Source organism: Giraffa tippelskirchi, chromosome 11, assembly GCF_054371585.1.
Source record: "Giraffa tippelskirchi isolate mGirTip1 chromosome 11, T2T-mGirTip1v1.2.pri, whole genome shotgun sequence".
Lineage (NCBI taxonomy): Eukaryota > Metazoa > Chordata > Mammalia > Artiodactyla > Giraffidae > Giraffa > Giraffa tippelskirchi.
This window is the reverse complement of record NC_137285.1, coordinates 41,024,155-41,043,648: the sequence shown is the minus strand read 5'-3', so window position 1 is coordinate 41,043,648 and position 19,494 is coordinate 41,024,155. Positions and strand designations below refer to the sequence as shown.

At 37.1% G+C, this 19,494-nt stretch overlaps 2 protein-coding genes across 20 annotated transcripts in view; one reads left to right on the top strand and one right to left on the bottom strand.

Annotated features, from left to right (window-relative positions):
• The window catches only part of C11H4orf33 (chromosome 11 C4orf33 homolog), an 855,122-nt gene extending 852,990 nt beyond the window's left edge, over positions 1-2,132 (bottom strand). For all 17 annotated transcript variants that reach the window (XR_014068175.1, XR_014068174.1, XR_014068173.1 and 14 more), the window contains exon 1: positions 2,041-2,132. The gene's annotated coding sequence lies outside the window, so the exon portion shown is untranslated. The remainder of the gene's footprint in view (positions 1-2,040) is intronic.
• A 3,518-nt stretch (positions 2,133-5,650) lies between these two features.
• The window catches only part of SCLT1 (sodium channel and clathrin linker 1), a 215,012-nt gene continuing 201,168 nt past the window's right edge, over positions 5,651-19,494 (top strand). For all 3 annotated transcript variants that reach the window (XR_014068168.1, XM_081538256.1, XM_081538257.1), the window contains exons 1-2: positions 5,651-6,177; positions 19,258-19,325. Coding sequence is in view for 1 of the 3 variants with exons in the window: in XM_081538256.1 (XP_081394382.1) it covers positions 6,144-6,177; positions 19,258-19,325 (102 nt within the window). In the remaining 2 variants the exon portion in view is untranslated. The remainder of the gene's footprint in view (positions 6,178-19,257; positions 19,326-19,494) is intronic.

The following is a 19,494-nucleotide window of genomic DNA, read 5'->3' as shown; positions in this document are numbered from 1 at the left end:
AATCAATCAGGACTCATCCATTATCAACTGGTTCATTTTGCAGTTCAATTTAGTGAAACTGGATCCCTACATCAAACTAAATTTTAAATGAATCAAAGATCTAGGGCATTTCCTGGAGGTCCAGTGGTTAGGACTGTGCTTTCACTACAGGGACTGGGTTTGATCCGTACTCAGGGAACTAAGATCCCACAAGACAAGCAGCCCAGAACAACAACAACAAAAAAAAAAAACCCAAATAACTAAACATAAATCAAATCACATAAAAACAAGAAAGAAAAAATCAGGAGATTGTTTTTATAATATAATCTTACAGTAGAAAATAAGCCTTTTAAAATATAACCCCAAACCCAGAATACATTTTGAAAAAAAAACTGATACAGCATTTAAAAAATAAAAGCAAAAGTCTATCTTCCTCCACCACAAAAATAAAAACTTGCCATTACAGAATCAAAGACAGTCTGGGAAAAATAGCTGCAACTCATAGCTGAGATAAATAACTAATTTGTTTAATGTTTAAAGGGCTTCTAGAAATCAATAAGGAAAAGATCTTATCAACAGAAAAATGGTATAAAAGTATGAATAGCCAGCCCATAGAAAATACAAAATGTTCTATTTCATTAATGGTAGAAATGCAAACTAAAACAATAAATTACTATTTTTCACTTATATTGTCAAGAATCAGAAAGTTTGATAAAATGCCATGATAATGAGGACACTGAGAAACAATCAAGATGTTATTCAGGCATAACTGGCATAGACCCAGTAAACAGCATCCCTCAGTAACTATCAAAGCAAAAAATGCCAATAACCTTTGACTCATCAACTCTAGTTCTAGGAGTTATTACACCTGTACCCATTCAAAATGACATGCTATAAAGATATTTGTTGTAACATTGTTCAGAATAACAAAATATTGTTAAGCAACTTAAACACCCACAGGTAGAGGACTGGTAAATAAATTATGCTATATCATACAACGAAATAGCCCACAGCAGTTAAAAAAAGTGAGGCAGCTCTATATATACCAGCTAAGATATATTAACTTGAAAAAGCAAGGTGCAAAAAGTATGCATTTACTTAATAAAAAGGGAGAGTATTTGCCTACATGCTTGTGAATGCATATACTATCTCAGGAAGCATATATGAGACACCAATGTATCAGTAGTTGCCTTTTTGGAGGGAATTATCTGCCTGAGAAAGCTGAGGAAGTTTTACTTTCACTGTATCACTTTTTTTTAACCTACTTGAGTTTTACACTAAAACAGACATGCATTACAAGTCAAAAAACTTAAAATACTAAAAAAAAAGTCTAATTTAAGGCTGGATCTCTCAAACGTTTTTGTGACTACCTCTTGTCTCCCTCACGTTTTGCACGCTGAACATTTCTAAAAAGTCAGAGTGAATATTAGGAATATTATTGAAAGAATGCATTCATTCAAGCAGAACATCACCCTAATATACAATTTTTATGCTGGCGGTGTAGACTTTCTTAAAAAGAATGTTTATTAATATGCAGTTTCTCACATTTTAACTTCTAGTCTTCAAATTAGTTTTATCAACAAGAAAGTCAAAAATAATTCTTTTCATACTTTACTTCTACTACGCGAAGATCTTAAAAGAGGAAATGAAGGAAGAGAATGGAGACAGAACCCCGGGGCATTAAGAGTCTAGAGAGGATTTTTTTTTTTTTTTAAACTGCACAAAGGATAAAAGAAGGAAGTTATGGAAAATGTGTTTTCTCAATAAAACATTTTGTAAGGAAAATTTCCAAACCCTCTATTCACGAAATTTTTTTTTTTCCAGTTTTCTACAGTAAGATTTTTTTTCCAGTTTGCGTCCTCACCCCACCACCACTTGCCACCTCCTCCACGCATTTAAGAGAGAAACAGAGAAATGAGGAAGTCAGCCCGGAGAGTGGGAGGAAACCGCCGCCAGAACCAGCAGCTGAAAAGTACGTTGCCAGAGAAAAGCCAACAAGACTGAGAGCGGCTGAGAGAAATGACAATAGGGGAGAAAGCACAACAAAAAGAGAACACAGACCCGTAGGCTGTCCTCAGGCCGCCACCGGCTCGCTCTCGGCGGCGGAGGTCACAGGGAGCGCGCTGCGCCCTAGGCTCCGCCCCGCGGCCCGCACGTTCTGGGGGCGGGGCTTAGCGGATAAATCGCAGACACCTGTTGAAGGACCACGGGTGAACAGCTGAAGGCTTTTAATTGTTCCACAGAAGTGTGAGCGGTTTTCTAGAAAGAAAAGGAAGGGAAACTCAGCAGTATTTACAATTGTTGCGCAACTTAAAAACCAACTATATATCATTGAGATTATAATAGAACATGTGCGGCAATAATTCACTTAAAGTAAAGACTAACTGGCTATGTAAGCAAAAAAGTGTCAACTATATACTACACTAGCTGTAAATAATATTATCCTAGCTGTAAATTATCCTCTACTACTGGGAGGTCTTAACATGGTGGTTCTAACATTAGGACCAGACTGAGTGAGTTCCAATCCAAATTCAGGCAATTTCAACTTATCAGGAAGTTACTGTAAAAAGAAAAAGGGGTTTAAAAATAGCAACTACCTTACACGGTTTTGTGAGGATTAAATGAGTTAATGTACATGGGGCAGAATACACTCTCAAAAAAGATTGTGTGTATGTGTTAGTAGCCCAGTTGTGTTCAACTCTTGGCGACCTCATAGACTGTAGCCCACAGGCTCCTCTGTCCATGGAATTCTCCAGGCAAGAACATCGGAGTGGGTAGCCATTCCCTTCTCCAGGGGATCTTAGGCTTTAAAAAACTTTCTAGGGGGGGAAAACAACTTTTGTGTTTGTTTTACCAGATGATTATTTTTGTTTTATAAAAGTCACTTTTTGTGGGAGAGGGAAATTAGTGCTGTTCAATAGGTACAGAGTTTCAGTCATGCAAGATGAAATAGTTCTAAAGATCTACTGTACAACAATGTGCACATAGTTAACGATACTGTGTTGAACACCTTAAAGATTGAGCAGATTTCATGTTATGTGTTTTTTACTACAATAATTATAATAATAAAAAGACAAGCTTAAAAAGAGAGATTGAATTGCCAGGTCATCTTCTTGGTTGGGAAAACATAATTATTATTAAAGAGTTTTTTAAAAATCACTTTTTATGGCATTTAATATAAGATAATGTTAAAGTTTTTGATCTTAGGTTAAATTTCCAACTTTGTGTTATTCATGTTTTTCTCACAGCACTCAATGTCAATTTATTGCATAAATTAGTATTAGTGCAATCTATTGACTTTCAAAGGTTTTCCTTATTGCAGAAATAAATCTAACATAAAAACATGAAAGAGTGACTAGATAATGGTTACAAACATACTAAGGACTTTCCTCTCCCTTTTCTCATTCACTGTACTCAATTACAGTAATAGATACTTTGTATGCACACACATTCTGTAAATTAATTCCTTCATCAGATACTTATTGAGTGCTCACTGTATTCCAGATACTATGATGGAGCCTGAAGTCAAACTATAAAACACTATGATAGACACTGCAGGAAGAAGCATGAAGAAACTACAAAAGGGAAGCATAAAACTTGGGCTAAGTGAGTAGAAATCAGAAGGGAAGTTTTAAAAAGGGAAAACACTAGAAGGGATACTTTAAAGATAAGTGAAATCATAGCAATTTTGTTTCTTACAGATTAAAATTATTCTCAAGCCCATTAAAATTCAACCAGTAAAAAATCTTGTAACCAAAACAAAAGCCAAAATACCCCCACCACACCTCAAAACCCAAAAACTATAGTCTGTATCAATCTTGACTGTATAGGCCAAAGAATTCAAGTGCAGAGGTAAAAATTCCAATTTCAGATATTTATGTAATGTAAAGACTACCTCATCATTTACAACCAGAAAATACTGTCTGCTTTCACCCACACTAATATCAACTTCTAGTGATGTAGAGTTAAGTTTATAATTACTTGTTTGGTGCCAAGTTAAATCACCCTATGACAGTATACCAGGTTCAAATATAGGGGAAGATACAATCAAACCCTTGGGGAGTCAGACATTCCTGAAGAAAAAGCCATTGGTTGACTTTTGATAAAGTGTTGGAGCTTGCACTCTCAATTTCTTTTTCCAACAAGTTTTTGTTTGAACTTCATGTCCACTAAAAACCAGATCAAGTTCAATCTTCACTAACTCAAACTAAACTTTTTATAGATATTATATACCTCCATATTTAACAACCAATCTGTAGAGGAAGGGACCATCTCATTCTCTTAATAGTGAGTATGGAGAAAACCTGTAATAGGACTTCAAATACCTAACTGGATACAGCTGGACACATTTAAAAAATTTCTTCTTTCCCCCTAGCTCAGTCTGTAAAGAATCTGCCTGCAACACAGGAGACCAGGGTTCGATTCTTGGGTGGGGAAGATCCCCTGTAGAAGGAAATGGCAACCAACTCCAGTATTCTTGCCTGGGAAATCCCATGGACAGAGAAGCCTGGCGGGCCGCAAGAGTCAGACACAACTTAGCAACTATAACCACCACCACCACTAGTTTTGGGCTTCCCAGGTGGCTCAGAGATAAAGAATCTGCCTGCAATGCAGGAGTTGCAGGTTGGATCCCTGGGTAGGGAACATTCCCTGGAGTAGGGCGTGGCAACCCACTCCAATATTCTTGCCTGGAGAATCCCATGGACAGGGAAGCCTGGTGGGTTGCAGTCCATAGGGTGGCAAACAGTCTAACACTACTGAAGCGACTTAGCACATTAGTTTTTATGTAACAGTATCAGTACAAGACTACAAAAACTTCTTGAACTGTTCATCGAGCTACATCTATGACACGTCTATTCAGAAACTTTATCTCAATTCATAAAAACACATATTTACTTTAAAAGCACTAAAACTGGGAACTGACTTCAAGTTAACATTTTTACTGCTGGGATTGAAATTCCTCTAATCTTAACTATTAAACAGTGATGAGGTTCAAATCTAGAAAAAATCATTTTTTTTTTTAAACGGGGATTGTAATCAGTCTACAAATGTAGAGTTTTACCTAATTTTTCTTGCAAAAATCGTAACTTTTGTCTTCCTTTTTTGAGAAAGCAAAGTTCTCTCTCAAGAAATAATTGCTGAATTTGCAGGATCTCTGGAGTACTCCTAACTTCATGCCTTATTGCTACACAGCTAACTATATAGACAACAGCTGTGTCCTTTCTCCAAAGACCCACGTAATTATTTTCTGGAGATTACCAAATTCACACCCAGAAACCCTCCAGCCTGGGTTCCGCTCCCAGACGCAGAAACCGAAGTACTTTCCAACCATCCGCTTTGGCGAGCGGGTTCTCCCAGACCAAAAGTGCTTGGCAACAAAGATACTGGGGCACTAAAAATATGTATTTAATAACCTGCCTATGTTTACATTTTTTTCTTTTTAAAGGAATTAAAAAAAAAAAAACAACTCGGTGACCCCCACCCTCCGAAGACACAGGCCCACCAGCGTATCCGCCGCCACACAGGTGGCTCAGCCCGCTGTCATCCAGGTTCCCACAGCCCCGCCCGTCGCTCGACAAACAGCCAATAATGTGAGAGAACGCCAGGAAGCGCGATGTCGTAGGCGCAGACGCCCGCGTGATGACGCAGGCGGCGTCACCGTCTCCAAGGAGCGGTCTGGGGCACCGGTTTCAAAGTCGCAGGGCGGGCCGAGTGGACTTCCGCTGCTGGCCCCGGGCTTCTCAGTCGTCCTGGCGTCGCCCCCCGCCCCGCCAAGGATGCCGCCGCCCGACTGCCCGCCGGCTCTCTCGGCGCTCTCCTGAGTGGCCCGACACGACCCCTAGTGACCCGCGGGACGTTCAATATATCCAGCCGCGTCCCTGGTCCTACTTGGCTGGGGTTCGGGTGAACGTGAAACAATTCACTTGGCGGGTCCGCAACAAACCTGAAATTTGGTGTCTCGCTTGAGCGAGGGACTGGGCTGGGACTCGGGAGAAGGAGGCGCGGCAGAGCTGTTGACGCCGCGTGAGTAGGATGCTGATCACACCGCTCGAGTGCTAGACAACCTCCGGAGCGTTGCCTTAGTTTTGCTTTCCCGCTCTGCGAGCTCTGTGTCTTTTTGAGAAAAGTAAAGGTGGTGAAAGCTCAAAACAAATTGCATCCAAATGGCCACAGAAATCGACTTTCTGCGAGATCAAAGTAAGCTCCACATTCCTTTATTGAGAATTCTCATATGTAATGTTTAATGTCGTCATCCTTGACTAATACTGTCTGAATGCCTGTTGGGTACGTGGAAATTTGTAAAAACTTAAAAGAAGTTAAGCTGCAGAAAAAGCTTGATGGTATATATGAAAATATGCATACACTAAGCAGAAGCTTTGGAAAATACTTAAGCCTACGAGGGACTCTGCTAAATACATGTTTGTTATGCTCCTCACATGCTCTGGAGGAATTAGAGGGCTAATGGCCAGGAAGAGCTTTTAAGTCTGCAGTTAGAACCTGGAGGCACAGCTCTGGCCATTTGTTCAAAAGATATTTATTGAGCTCCTCCTGTTTTTACTATGTGCCAGGCACTAGACAAGCATAGCTGCTGTGAAGATAAGGAGGACTGTTCTACCCTCCAATAATTTGAGGAGGGAAGTATATGATTTCTATAAATACATTGAAGTAACAGCAACTGTCAACTCTTGCCTCAGGTTTCTCACAGGGTTGGTCGAATGATTAAATGACTGTTAAAATATGTGTGGGATTTAGAATAGTATATGACATAGTGCTAACAAATATTAACTATTTCAGGGTTATAATTTACTGTGGTTAAGGAAGGTACTATTTGGGCTGAAACTTGAAGTAAAATATAAATTTACTAGGTAAAGAATTGTGTAGTCGAGAACAATATTTACAACATTGAAGGGATTAGGAATATGCTTTGTTAAAAACTTTGAAGAAGGTTGGTTTGAATGGAATATGATGTATACAGGTTAATGGCAAGTAGAGCTGAAAGGGAAGAATTTAGCCAGATGGCAAAAGGCCTTTTCTGCCATGTTTTCAGAAGTTGGAATCATTGCACAGGTTATAGGAATCACTGAAAGGAATCCAGTTGAGAGTAGCTCAATCAGTTTGTGATTTATTTGAAAAACCCAGCTGGCTCTTATGAGGAACATGCATTACAGCAAGTGCAGTCAGGTGATTGTTGTTATCCAGGTAAGAAGTGAACTAAGGTAGGTATAGTGAGATTGGAGATGAAAGGATTTGGAAGAAAGAGGTATAGGGCAACTAAGGGTTTTGGCTTGCTTGAGCAGCGGGGAAAATGGGGGAAAAAATGGTACATTCCATTCTGGAAACACCATAGGCCAATGGTTGAGAACTCAGCCTCTGGATTCAGTCTATCTAGGCTCTGTGTTAGCTCTGTCTCTTTTGTATGTCTTTGGCCTTGGGCAAGTTACTGAGCTTCTTTGTGCCTCAGTTTTCTTACTTGTAAAATGGGTATAATAGCACATGGTGGTGTTTTGAAGGTTAAATGAGATGATGCAAATAAAGCACTTAGCATGGTGTCGAGCACATTTTAGGTGCACACTTTGTATTATCTAAAATCATTAATGACATATATGACACTATAACATTACCATTGTTTCTTAGGTTTGATGTGGGAATATCTTTCACCCCATAAAGAGGACTAGCTCACCACCATCTGAGTGGTGTGGGACAAGAATTGGTGGTGAGAAGTTTGGTGGTGGGAGAGTGGGAGAGTTCCTGAGACACTCATAAACTATGTTTTAGAGGAATGCCCCAGCCAGATTTCTTAAATAAAACTGAAGTCCAAATACCAGAGAGAACGATAGAAGCGTGGTAAATTATTTCTTGAAAAGTGAATGGTAGTTCACCAGAAGAGAAGTGCATGGAAGAAGGGAATTTTCAGAGGGACCAAAAGAAGCAAAGGCTCGGAGGCTTGAAATAACTACTTATTCAGGAAATTGGAGCATGGACTAGTAAGGTTTGTAGGAAGAGATGAAAATGAGTGTTGGATGTCTATGAATCGCCCCTTTTTCCCTTTAGACCGCATATGCCAGTTATAATTGGTGGGTGACCAGATTAGTTGATTAGCTAAACACCAGCTCAGATAAATACAGAAAGCTTACCCTTCTCCCCCCTACCTCTGACCTTCTCTTCTTTGACTTCTATTGATTTTGAGCCTCCTTTAATTTGTTAGAGCATATTTGCAGTACACCATTCTTCCACCTCCATCTAAGAAGGCAGGTCTGATAATCCTTAGGGACCTGTTCAAAGAGGGACATGTATATCAAGCTAAGGAGTGAAGAATTTATTCACCAGTGGGGATGGAGTCTTTTTTTTTTTCATTCTCTTAAGAGTGTCTTTCATAGAGCAGAAGTTTTTAATTTTTATGAAGTTCAGTTCATCAATTTGTTCTTTTATGGGTGTGTCATACATAAAAACTTGGGCTTCCCAGGTGGCACAGTGGTAAAGAATCCACCTGCCAAAGCAGCAAATGCAAGAAACGTGGGTTTGATCCCTGGAGTAGGGAAGATCATCTGGAGTAGGAAATGGCAACCCACTCCAGTATTCTTGCCTGGAAAATTCCCTGGACAGAGGAGCCTGGTGGACTATAGTCCGTGGAGTTGCAAAGAGTTGGTTACAATTGTGTGACTGAGCGCACACACACATCTGAAGATCTTTGCCTTACTCAAGGCTGCAAAGATTCTCTTCTGTGTAGTCTTCTAGAATTTTTACACTCAAATCTATGAAGCATTTTGAGTTAAATTTTGTACAAGGTGTGAGACAAGGGTCAAGGTTCACTTTTTTTTATATATGGATGCACGATTGGAAAGACTATCCTTTCTCCATTAAATTACCTTTGCATCTTTGTTAAAAAGTCAGTTGAACGTATTTGTGTAGATCCATTTCTGTTCTGTTGATCTCTCTGGAAACCAATGTCCTGTCTTGATTATTACAGTTTTATAATAAATCAGTGTGGCCTTTCAGATTTGTTATTTTCACGGTTGTTTTTACTGCCATAGGTCCTTTGCACTTCCAAGTACGTTTTAGGATCAGCTTGTTAAGGTCTACAAAAAAAATAATGCTGGGATTTTGATAGGCATTGTATGACTCGATTAATTTGTGTAGAATTCACTTAATGATATTGAGTTCTCTGACTAATGAGAAAAATATCTCTCAACTGATATCTCTTCTTTAATTTTTCTCAGCAATATTTTATAGTTTTTAGTGTATAGGTTTTGCACATATTTGGTCTGATTTATCTCTATGTATTGCTGGTTTTGATACTATTGTAAACTATTTGTTTACTTTCCATTTCTGGTTTATCATTTCTAGTGTATGAAATACTTTGCATGTGTGTAATTTACCCTGTCACCTTTCTAAACTCACTTATTAGTTCCAGTAAGTTTAATGTAGAGTCTTTCAGATTTTCTACATTGACAGTCTTTCCATCTGTAAATAGACTGTTTTACTTCTTCCTTTCCACTTTGGAATGCCTTTCATTTCATTTTCTTGCCTTATTGTACTTAACTGGATCCTCCAGTACAGGGTTGAGCCAAAGTGGTTGGAGTAGACATCCTTGTATTGTTCTGGTTTTGAGGGAGAAAGTATCTGTTTTTCAAAATTAAATGTGATACTAGCTGTAGCTTTTCCATAAATGTCCTTACTAGGCTGAGGATACTAATTTCTATTCCTAGTTTTCTGAGAGTTTTTTAAATCAGAATGAATTTTGGATTATTTTTTCCAAATGCTTTTTCTACATTTTTTTCATTTTTAGTTTTTTAATAGCGAGATTTATATAGATTACTTTTCAAATGTTAAACTTGCCATTTTGGATAAACTCTTCTTGGTCATAATGTATTATCTTTTTAATATACCATTTAATTTTGATTATCTTAAATGTCTGTTTAAAATTTTAATGTCTGTGTTCATAAACCCTTTGTAAATTTTTTTTTTTTTTTTCCTAATGTCTTTATCTCGTTTGGTGTCAAGATATGCTGGCCTCAGAATTACTTAGAAAGTATTTTGTCCTCTTTAGGTTTCTGGAAGATGTTTGTGTAGAATTGATATTTCTTCCTTAAATGTTTGGTAGAATTTACTAGTGAAGACAATTGAACCTAGAGCTTTCTTTGTGGAAGATTTTAAACTGTAAATTCAGCTCCTTTAATAGATAAAAAGTTAGTACGTTTACACAAGACATACCCTTCACAGATCTCACGTATATATGGAGTTCTCTGTGCAGCTTTCTCTCCTATTCTTTGTCCTGCCAATTTCAGTTTACTTGGTTCCCACTGAGTCTCAGCTTCATCTCCTTAAATCAGAGAATCTGCTGATCTTTGCCTGCAATTTTCCTCCCTGTTTTCTGGCATGAAATGTCAATCAGGTCATTAGGCTGGGGCAGTCATAGTGCTCACTTCATTTGTTCCGTTTGTCATTATCATTGCCTGATGCCTTGTACCTGGCAAACCACTGTTTTGTTTTCTGCTGTGTCAAGTGAAAAAAATGGACCATGTTACTTTATCTTGAGCATGAGCAGAAGGCCTCTTCAATTTGCCCTACTTTTTAGTCTTAAACACAAATACCTTACTCCCACTATAACTGTTCTTTGACCTCATCAAGACCTGTATTCTTTGAACCCTTCATTTTCTTAACTCTTTTGCAGCTATTTTTTTTTTCCCTTATACAGGCTATAACAGTTTCCCCATTGATTCATCCACTCTTTTGTTATTAATCTTAATGTGACCATGCCCCTGCTTTTATGGAGCATATACTCAATAACACCTTTTCCATAGCTTGCTTTTACAGTTCTCTTACCCATCTGTTCAGTAGACATAGATAAAAACCTCCTGGATAAGTGCCACCACAGTTTCTAGGTTAACTCATAACTAGTAAGTAATTGGGCTGGGATTTGAACCCAGGCAATCTAGTTTGAACCCAAGTGTTTTATGTTCTTTTCTATCCGGCAAAGACACTTGGTTGAAAGAAAAATTATAGGCCTGTTTCACTTATGCAGACAGAAACTAAAATCCTAAGTAAAATAGTAATAGATTGAATCCATCTGTGATCTATGTGGAAGAGCTGAGAATAGCCAAAAGAGTTCTAAAGAACATCAAGGTGGGAAATTTTATTTTATCAACTATTAAGACTTATTATAAAAATCCAATTATTAAATCCAACTCTGTGACCTCATGGACTGTAGACAGCCAAGCCCCTCTGTCCATGGGATTTTCCAGGCAAGAATACTGGAGTGGGTTGCCATTTCCTTCTCCAGGGGATCTTCTGATCCAGGAATCAAACTTGCGTCTCCTGCATTGACAGGTGGATTTTTTACCACTGTGCCACCTGAGAAGCCCCTATTACACTGGTAGATAGATAAATACATAGATCAGCTAGCACAGAAACAGATGCATACATCCACAAACACTTGTTGTCTGAAAGAACAGGTAATACAAATCAGTGGGAGAGGGATAGGCTGTTGAGCAAATGGTGCTAGGATAATTGGCTATCTAAATGGGAAAGAAAAAATATCTTTCTCACACCATATTGAAAAAGTTATTGGTTGAAGGAATACATTCTCTTTAAACTTTCAGAAAAAAAGTTAGGAGGGTGTCTTTATGATCTCAGGATCATAGATTTCTTCAGCAAACACTTTTGACTGAAAGGAAAATATATATGAATAGACTGCATTATAAGTAAAAACTTGGATATCACAAGAAACATCATCAATATTATAACTGCCCCAGCCACACGGAGGGAGAATATACTTAAATATAATGAAGAGTTAATTACCATCCACAATTTAAAAAGGTCTTTCACGAACAAAAATACATTCACATTAATAGAAAAATGGTAAAGAATATGACAGGTTATTTACAAAAAATAAAACCTGATGAGGTACTAAAACTATGAAAATGTCAATCTCATCAGTAATCCAGAAAATGCAAACTAAAAAGTGAAATAAGTGCTTGCTGAATTAAGGAAATGGTAGATTCACATTACAGTAAAATTTCCTCCAGTTTAAAGCAGTCTGTGAAGATTGTTTTCCCTCATTGATACATAATTGACTTCTTAACCTATTTTATTTACTGAGATGTCAGATTTAGTATTTTTTTCTTTCTTAAAACCTTATCAAAAAGTAGTAGTTTGTAATACTACTAGAGACCAGACCCTAATTTTAGTGCCATGTGTCAGGTAACTCTTAAAAACTCTGAGGAGAACAATAAAAAGGAATAATTCTTTTTAAACTTAATAAAAGTTAAAAGTGGTTTAAATTATTAATACTTTATAATTACTTATTCCTTTATCAGAATAATGTCTTGTGTGTGTGCATGCTCATTTGTGTCCTATACTTTGCAACCCCATGGACTGTAGCCCACAAGACTCCTCTCTGTCCATGGAATTCTTCAGGCGAGAATACTGGAGTGAGTTGCCATTTTCTTTTCCAACATATGTGTCACGTTTCTCCACTAAATTATATATGCTTTCAAGGAAGAAACTATTATCTGAAGTTAACAGTATGGAATGTGTACATTTTGTGTGTGTACATTATATATATATTAATTTGTAGATAGTTAATATGTATGTGCATATATATGTATATTTGCTTATACGTAACCTGCACAAAAGTAGAAAAAACAAATGTAAAGCTTAGAGGATTATTACAAAGCTCAAAACTCATATAATCATAACCCAGGCCAAGAAACAGAACATTGCTAGCACCCCAGATGACCACTTGTGATTATACCCATTTCCTGCTCCCCAAAGATAAAGATAATATCTGTAATTTTACACTGTAAAAAGTATTTTGCTTGTGATTGAAATTTATGTAAATGGAGTCATAGAAAATGTTTCCTTCTGCGTTTGGTTTAATATTATGTTTTTGAGATTTCTTCATATTCTTGCATGTAGATGTCGTATACTCATTTTCATTACTGTAGAGTATTAGTTTATAAATTTATCATTTTTATCCATTCTTTTGATAGATACTTGCAGATGTTTCCAGTTTGGGGGCCATTGAGAATAATGCTGTTATCAATGTTTTCTGTCATATGTGAAGAACTGACTCATTGGAAAATACCCTGATGTTGGGAAAGATTGAGGGCAGGAGGAGAAGGGGATGACAGAGGATGAGATGGTTGGGTGGCATCACTGACTTGATGGACCTGAGTTAGAGGAAGCTCTGGGAGTTGGTCGTGGACAGGGAAGCCTGTTGTGCTGCAGTTCATAGGGTCGCAAAGAGTGGGACATGATTGAGCAACTGAACTTGGGTAGTATAGTCATTTTCACAGTATTGAGTCTTCCAATCCAAGAACATGGTATATCTCTCTGTCAACTCAAATCAGTCTTTGAGTTCTTTCATCAGTGTCTTACAGTTTTTTGAGTACAGATCTTTTACCTCCTTAGGTAGATTTATTCCTAGGTATTTTATTCTTTCGTTGCAGTGATAATTGGGATTATTTCCTTAATTTCTCTTTTTTGATCTTTTGTTATTAGTGTACAGGAATACGGGAGATTTCTGTGCATTAATTGTATTCAATTTTACCAGATTCGTTGATTAGCTCTAGTAGTTTTCTAGTGGCATCTTGAGGATTTTCTGTGTATCGTATCATGTCATCTGAAAACAGTGACAGTTTTTCTGCCTAGATCTTCATTTCACGTAGAATTGATTTTTATGAATAATGGTTTATTCTTTTCCATGAGCATATCCAGCTGACCTGGAACCACTTACAAAAAGATTGTGCTCCCCTCTTTATTGCTCTGAAGTGCCCTTTAATCACAGTTCAAGTGCTCATATATATGTGGGTATATTTCTGGATCCTGCATTCTCTTCCATAGGTTAGTTTTGTTTATATAACTATCACACAGTCTAAATGCCAATAACTTTTTAATAAATCTTGATCTCGGGTTGAACAAGTCCTCCCCCCCGTTCTTCTTTCACAAAATATTGTTTTTCTCATTGCATTCCACCTATATTTTTATTTTTTATGTTTTTTATGGGTAGGTCATTGTGTTATTTTAATTTGCTTTTCCCTAATGCACAATGCTTATTGTTTTCCAGTAATTCCCCAATGTTGATCAACTAATACATGCTTATTTCCCATCTCTATATATTATTCTAAAAGATGGCTACACATAATCCTGTTTATTTTAATTTGGAGTGTTTGCTTTCTTACTGTGAATTTTTTTCTGGTTTTTGAGTACTTTGCACGCAAACTGTTCTCCGGTTATGTGTTTTGAAAATGTATTCTCGTAGCCAGAGGTTTATCTTTCCATTCTTTAAACATTGTCCTTCACAGAGTAAGCAGTTTATATTTAATAAAGTCCACATTAGCAACATTCTTTTTCTTTCAAGGGTTGCTTCTTGTGTTGTATATGAAAATGAATTGTCAAAGTATACCTCATGTAGATTTTCTAAGTTTTCCACTATAATTTTTGTAGTTTCATATTTTGTATTTAAGACAATGAAGGATTTTTAATGAATTTCTAAGATGCAGAGTTTGTGACTTTACTTTCTTATGGTCCTCCATTTGTATCCTCATCATTTGTTGATGATGACTAAAGACTTAAAAGTCTGTATTTTCTGTGTTAATGTGCTTTTTATTCCTTTGACCAAGGTCAAGTTGTCTGAGTTTGCGTAGGTATACTAGTGGACTCTATTCTGTTCCATTTATCTTTGTGTTTATTTGTTTAAAATACAATGCTCTCTTGATTATTTTAGCTTTCTAGAAAATCTTGAAATCAGAAAGTGTGAGTTCATCAACTTATCAGTATTGTCTTGACTGCTCAATGCAGTGTTTAAATCAAGTTTGTCCATATCTACAAAATAACTTGCTGAGATTTTTATTGGGGTTGTATTGGTCTTTAAATCAATTTAAGAGGAACTGACATCTTAATTTTTGGGTTTTGGTGATTAACAAGGAATATATCTCAACTGATTTTTGTTTTCATTGCTTTCAAGATGTTTCATATCTTTTTTCTTTACAAGAAAATTGTTCAATTTATTGAAAAAATAAAAGAACCAGTCCATCCGTTTTCCTCTACCTCCCTCTACCCCCACCCTCCACTTCTTACAATCACCAGTCTGTTCCCTGTATCTGTGAGCTTGGTTTCTTTCCTTTCATGTGATATCTGTCTTCCTCTGTTATTTATTTAATTTCATAATATTCTGAAGATCCATTCATATTGTCACAAATGGCAAAACTTCTTTCTTTTTTATGACTAAATAACATTCCATTGTATATATACCACAATTTCTTCATCTATTTATCCAACAATAGAAATTTAGGTTGTTTCCATATCTTGGCTATTGTAAATAATGCTGCAGTGAACATGTGGTGCATATCTTTTCAAATTACTGTTTCCATTTTCTTTAGATAAATACTCAGAAATGGAATTGCTGAGTCATACTGTAGTTCTGTTTTTTAATTTTTTGAGGAACTAAAACCTCCAGACCTTCAAAGTAGTTGTACCAATTTACATTTACATTTCTACCAATAACACACATCTCCACATCTTCACCAACACTTGTTATTTCTTGTTGGTTTTTTTTTTTTTTTTTGATAATAGCCATTCTAGTGGGAATGAGGTGATATCTTATTGTGGTTTTAATTTGCATTTTCTTGATGATTAGTGATGTTGGATATCTTTTCATATCTGTTGGCCATCTGTTTGCTTTAGGAAAATGTCTATTCAGGCCTTCTGCCCATTTTTTAATTCAGTTTTGTCTTTTTTTGTTGTTGTTGTTATTGAGTTGTGTGAGGTTCTTTGTATATTTTGGATATGTTCCCATTCTCAGGTATATGATTTACAGTTATTTTCTCTCATTGATTAGGTTGCCTTTTCATTTTATTGATATTTTTCTTTGCTATGCAGGTGCTGTTTCCTAAGAAGTTTCAAATGAAACTGCATTTTCACAATGATTCAGTTCAGAATACTTTTCAATTTGTTTTGTCATTCATCCTGAGATCAATAGGTTATTGAAAAGTAATTTCTTACATAATGGAGGTTTTTCCTGTGGGTTTTGTCTCTCGATTCTGACCTAATTTTGCTATTATCAGGTAATATACTCTCTTTGGCTTTGCAGGGGAGCAAAAATAAGTTTCCTGTACCCTTCTAGACTGTTGCCTGTGACCCCTTATTGTAAAAGACAGACTAATAGAAAACAAACAAGTTTAATAACGTGTTTACCTTCTGTATATATTAGTGACCCAGAAAAACAGAAAAACTCCTTTAAATGCCCAAGCTACAGTGTTAAATAACATCTTCAGATAAAGATAAAAGAAGATATTGGAAAAGAGGATGAGCAGTTACAAGAAGTTACCAAGAAAAGTATAGTAAACTAGAGTAAAATTGTTATGCAGATTTAAGTCATTACCTTGGGCTTCTCCAGTGACTCAGATAGTAAAGAATCTGCCCGCAGTGCAGGAGAAGACCTGGATCCCATCCCTGGGTAGGAAAGACACCCCTGGGGAAGGGAATGGCTGCTCACTCCATCCAGCATTCTTGCCTGGAGAATTCTATGGATAGAGGAACCTGTCAGGCTGCAGTCTATAGGGTTGCAAAGAGTTGGAGACAGCTGAGCGACTAACACTTTCAGGGCTTCCCTCTGGCTCAGACAGTGAACAATCTACTTGCCATGCATGAGAACTGGGTTCGATCCCTGAGTTGGGAAGATCTCCTGAAGGGAATGTTTGCCCACTCCAGTATTCTTGCCTGGAGAATTCCATGGACAGTAAACAGCCTGTCAAGCTGCAGTCCATAGGGTCACAAAGAGTCGGACGTGACTGAGCGACTAACACTTTCTCTTTCTGGTATAAAGAGGGGGACATGCTTACAAATGGAGTTTTTCCTCATAAATGTTAATATCTTTAAAAAAGAAAAAGGGTAACTTCTACTCAATTTTTCAAAGCTTTTCCTATTCTGTTTCTTAAGAATTATCAGCCTAAAATACTTCTTATGCCAAAGAGATGTATTTTAGAGTGGTATATTCTCTTCAGCTTAAGTCTTTTGAAAGTTAAGACTTACTCTTATTTAACATTTTCGTTTTTCTTCTTTGCCATGAAGTGATGGGACTGGATGCCATGATCTTCGTTTTCTGAATGTTGAGTTTTAAGCCAGCTTTTTTACTCTCCTCTTTCACTTTCATCAAGAGGCTCTTTAGTTCTTCTTCACTTTCTGCCATAAGGGTGGTGTCGTCTGCACATCCGAGGTTATTGATATTTCTCCCGGCAATCTTGATTTCAGCTTGTGCTTCTTCCAGCCCAGCATTTCTCATGAGGTATTCTGCATATAAGTTAAAGAAGCAGGGTGACAATAGACAGCCTTGTCGTACTCCTTTCCTTATTTGGAACCAGTCTGTTGTTTCATGTCCAGTTCTAACTGTTGCTTCCTGACCCGCAAACAGATTTCCCGGGAGGTGGGTCAGATGGTCTGGTATTCCCATCTCTTTAAGAATTTTCCACAGCTTGTTGTGGTCCACACAATCAAAGGCTTTGGCATAGTCAGTAAAGCAGAAGTAGATATTTTTCTGGCACTCTCTTGCTTTTTTGATGATCCAACAGATGTTGGCAATTTGATCTCTGGTTCCTAATGGTAAATGAGATCGTTTCCTTAATTTCTTTTTGTAATGCTTTGTTTTTAGTGTATAGAAATGTAACAGATTTCTGTATATTACTTTCATATCTGGCAACTTTACCAAATTCATTGATGAATCCTGGTAGTTTTCTGGTGGCATCTTTAGGATTTTCTATATATAGTATTGTGTCATTTACAAACAGTGACAGTTTTACTGCTTTTCCAATTTGGATTCCTGTTATTTCTTTTTCTTCTCTGATTGCTGTGGCCAGGATTTCCAAAACTATGTTGAATAAAAGTGGCAAGAGTTCCTGATCTTAGAGGAAGTTCTGTAAGGTTTCCATTGTTGAATGTGGTGTTAGCCATGGGTTTTCCAGGTATGACCTTTATTGGGTTGAGGTATGTTTCCTGTACGGCTGGTTTCTGAGGATTTTTTATGGTAAACGGATGTTGAATTTTGTTGAAACGTTTTTCTACATCTATTGTGTTGATCATACGGTTTTTATTCTTCAGTTTGTTAATGTGGGCTATCACATTGATTTTTGTGGATATTGAAAAATCCTTGGGATGAATCCCACCTAAATATTCAAAAACTCAAGAGACTTACTCTTTTGTCAGCAAATTATGTTTTAAATGTTCCATGTGATCTTGAAAGAATGAGTTTTGTATATTTGTTGAGTGCTGTGTTCTATTGTGGGGCTTCCCACATAGCGCAGTGGTAAAGAATCAGCCTCCCAATACAGGAGATGCAAGAGACCTGGGTTTGATCCCTGAGTCAGGAAGGAGGAGGAAATGGCAACCTACTCCAGTATTCTTGTCCAGAAAATTCCATGGGCAGAGGAGCCTGGTGGGCTACAGTCCATGGAGTTGCAAAGAGTCAGACATGACTGAGAGAGCACACATGTTCTATTGTGGGCTTCCTAGGTGGCTAGTGGTAAAGAATCCTCCTTCCAGTCCTGGAGATGAGGGGATATGCCTGTTCAATCCCTGGGCTGGGAAGATCCCCTGGAGGAGTAAATGGCAGCCCACTCCAGTATTCTTGCCTGGATAATGCCATGGACAGTGAAGCCTGGTGGGCTGCAGTCTGTAGGGTCACAAAGGGTTGGATATGACTGAGTGACTGAGCACGCATGCATGCATGTCCTATTGTGTATTGCTTTTCTTGCTTCAAATGAAAATATTACCTTGTAGTTTCTGAGAGTCCTTGGCTCTTCTGGACCTTCTCTTCCATTGTGTCTTGCCTATACCTGTTTAATTTGGATGCTTTGTCTTACAGTTTCTCCTCTGTGTGGAGGTTTGTCCTGAAAGAGAATTTCAGCAGTTTTTAACTTCTAAAGAAGTATAGTGTAGCCTTATCTCTCCAACTCTTTTCACTTCTAGTAGCAGGAATAAAAAAATCAATGTGGAAGGTACTTTTTCTTGATTTCTAAGAATCTGAAGAGCAAGCCTAGAGAGACTGAGAATTAAAACTTTCAGAATCAGAGAAATTCTTCGTAGCTGTTCTTTTTCCCATTGGTAGTAATTATTTGACTTAGGTGTATAGAATATCTAAATTCTAAAATGATGTCTTCAGATTGATTTATTTTGAACAGCAGTGGAGACTAACAGTTTTGCATTGGATATATCAAATAATATCTACTTTATTTCTGTCTTTAAAAGTTGAACATTACAAATTGGTTTTTCTTTTTGTTTCAGACCAAAGATTAAATGAAACCCTTAGGCGGTATCAAATGGAAAATTTTTTCAAATATTCAACAGTACAGGTATGTAAATTAAATTGGGGTCTAACAAATTAGGTTCAAATTTGGTTGTAAATATATCTGTATTTGACAAGTGTAGAATAAATGCTACTTAGGATTATTCCATGTGAAGTTGCCTATAGCACTTGAAAATTTTTCTTACAACTCTGATTCTTGTAAGGAGGCAAAGTTG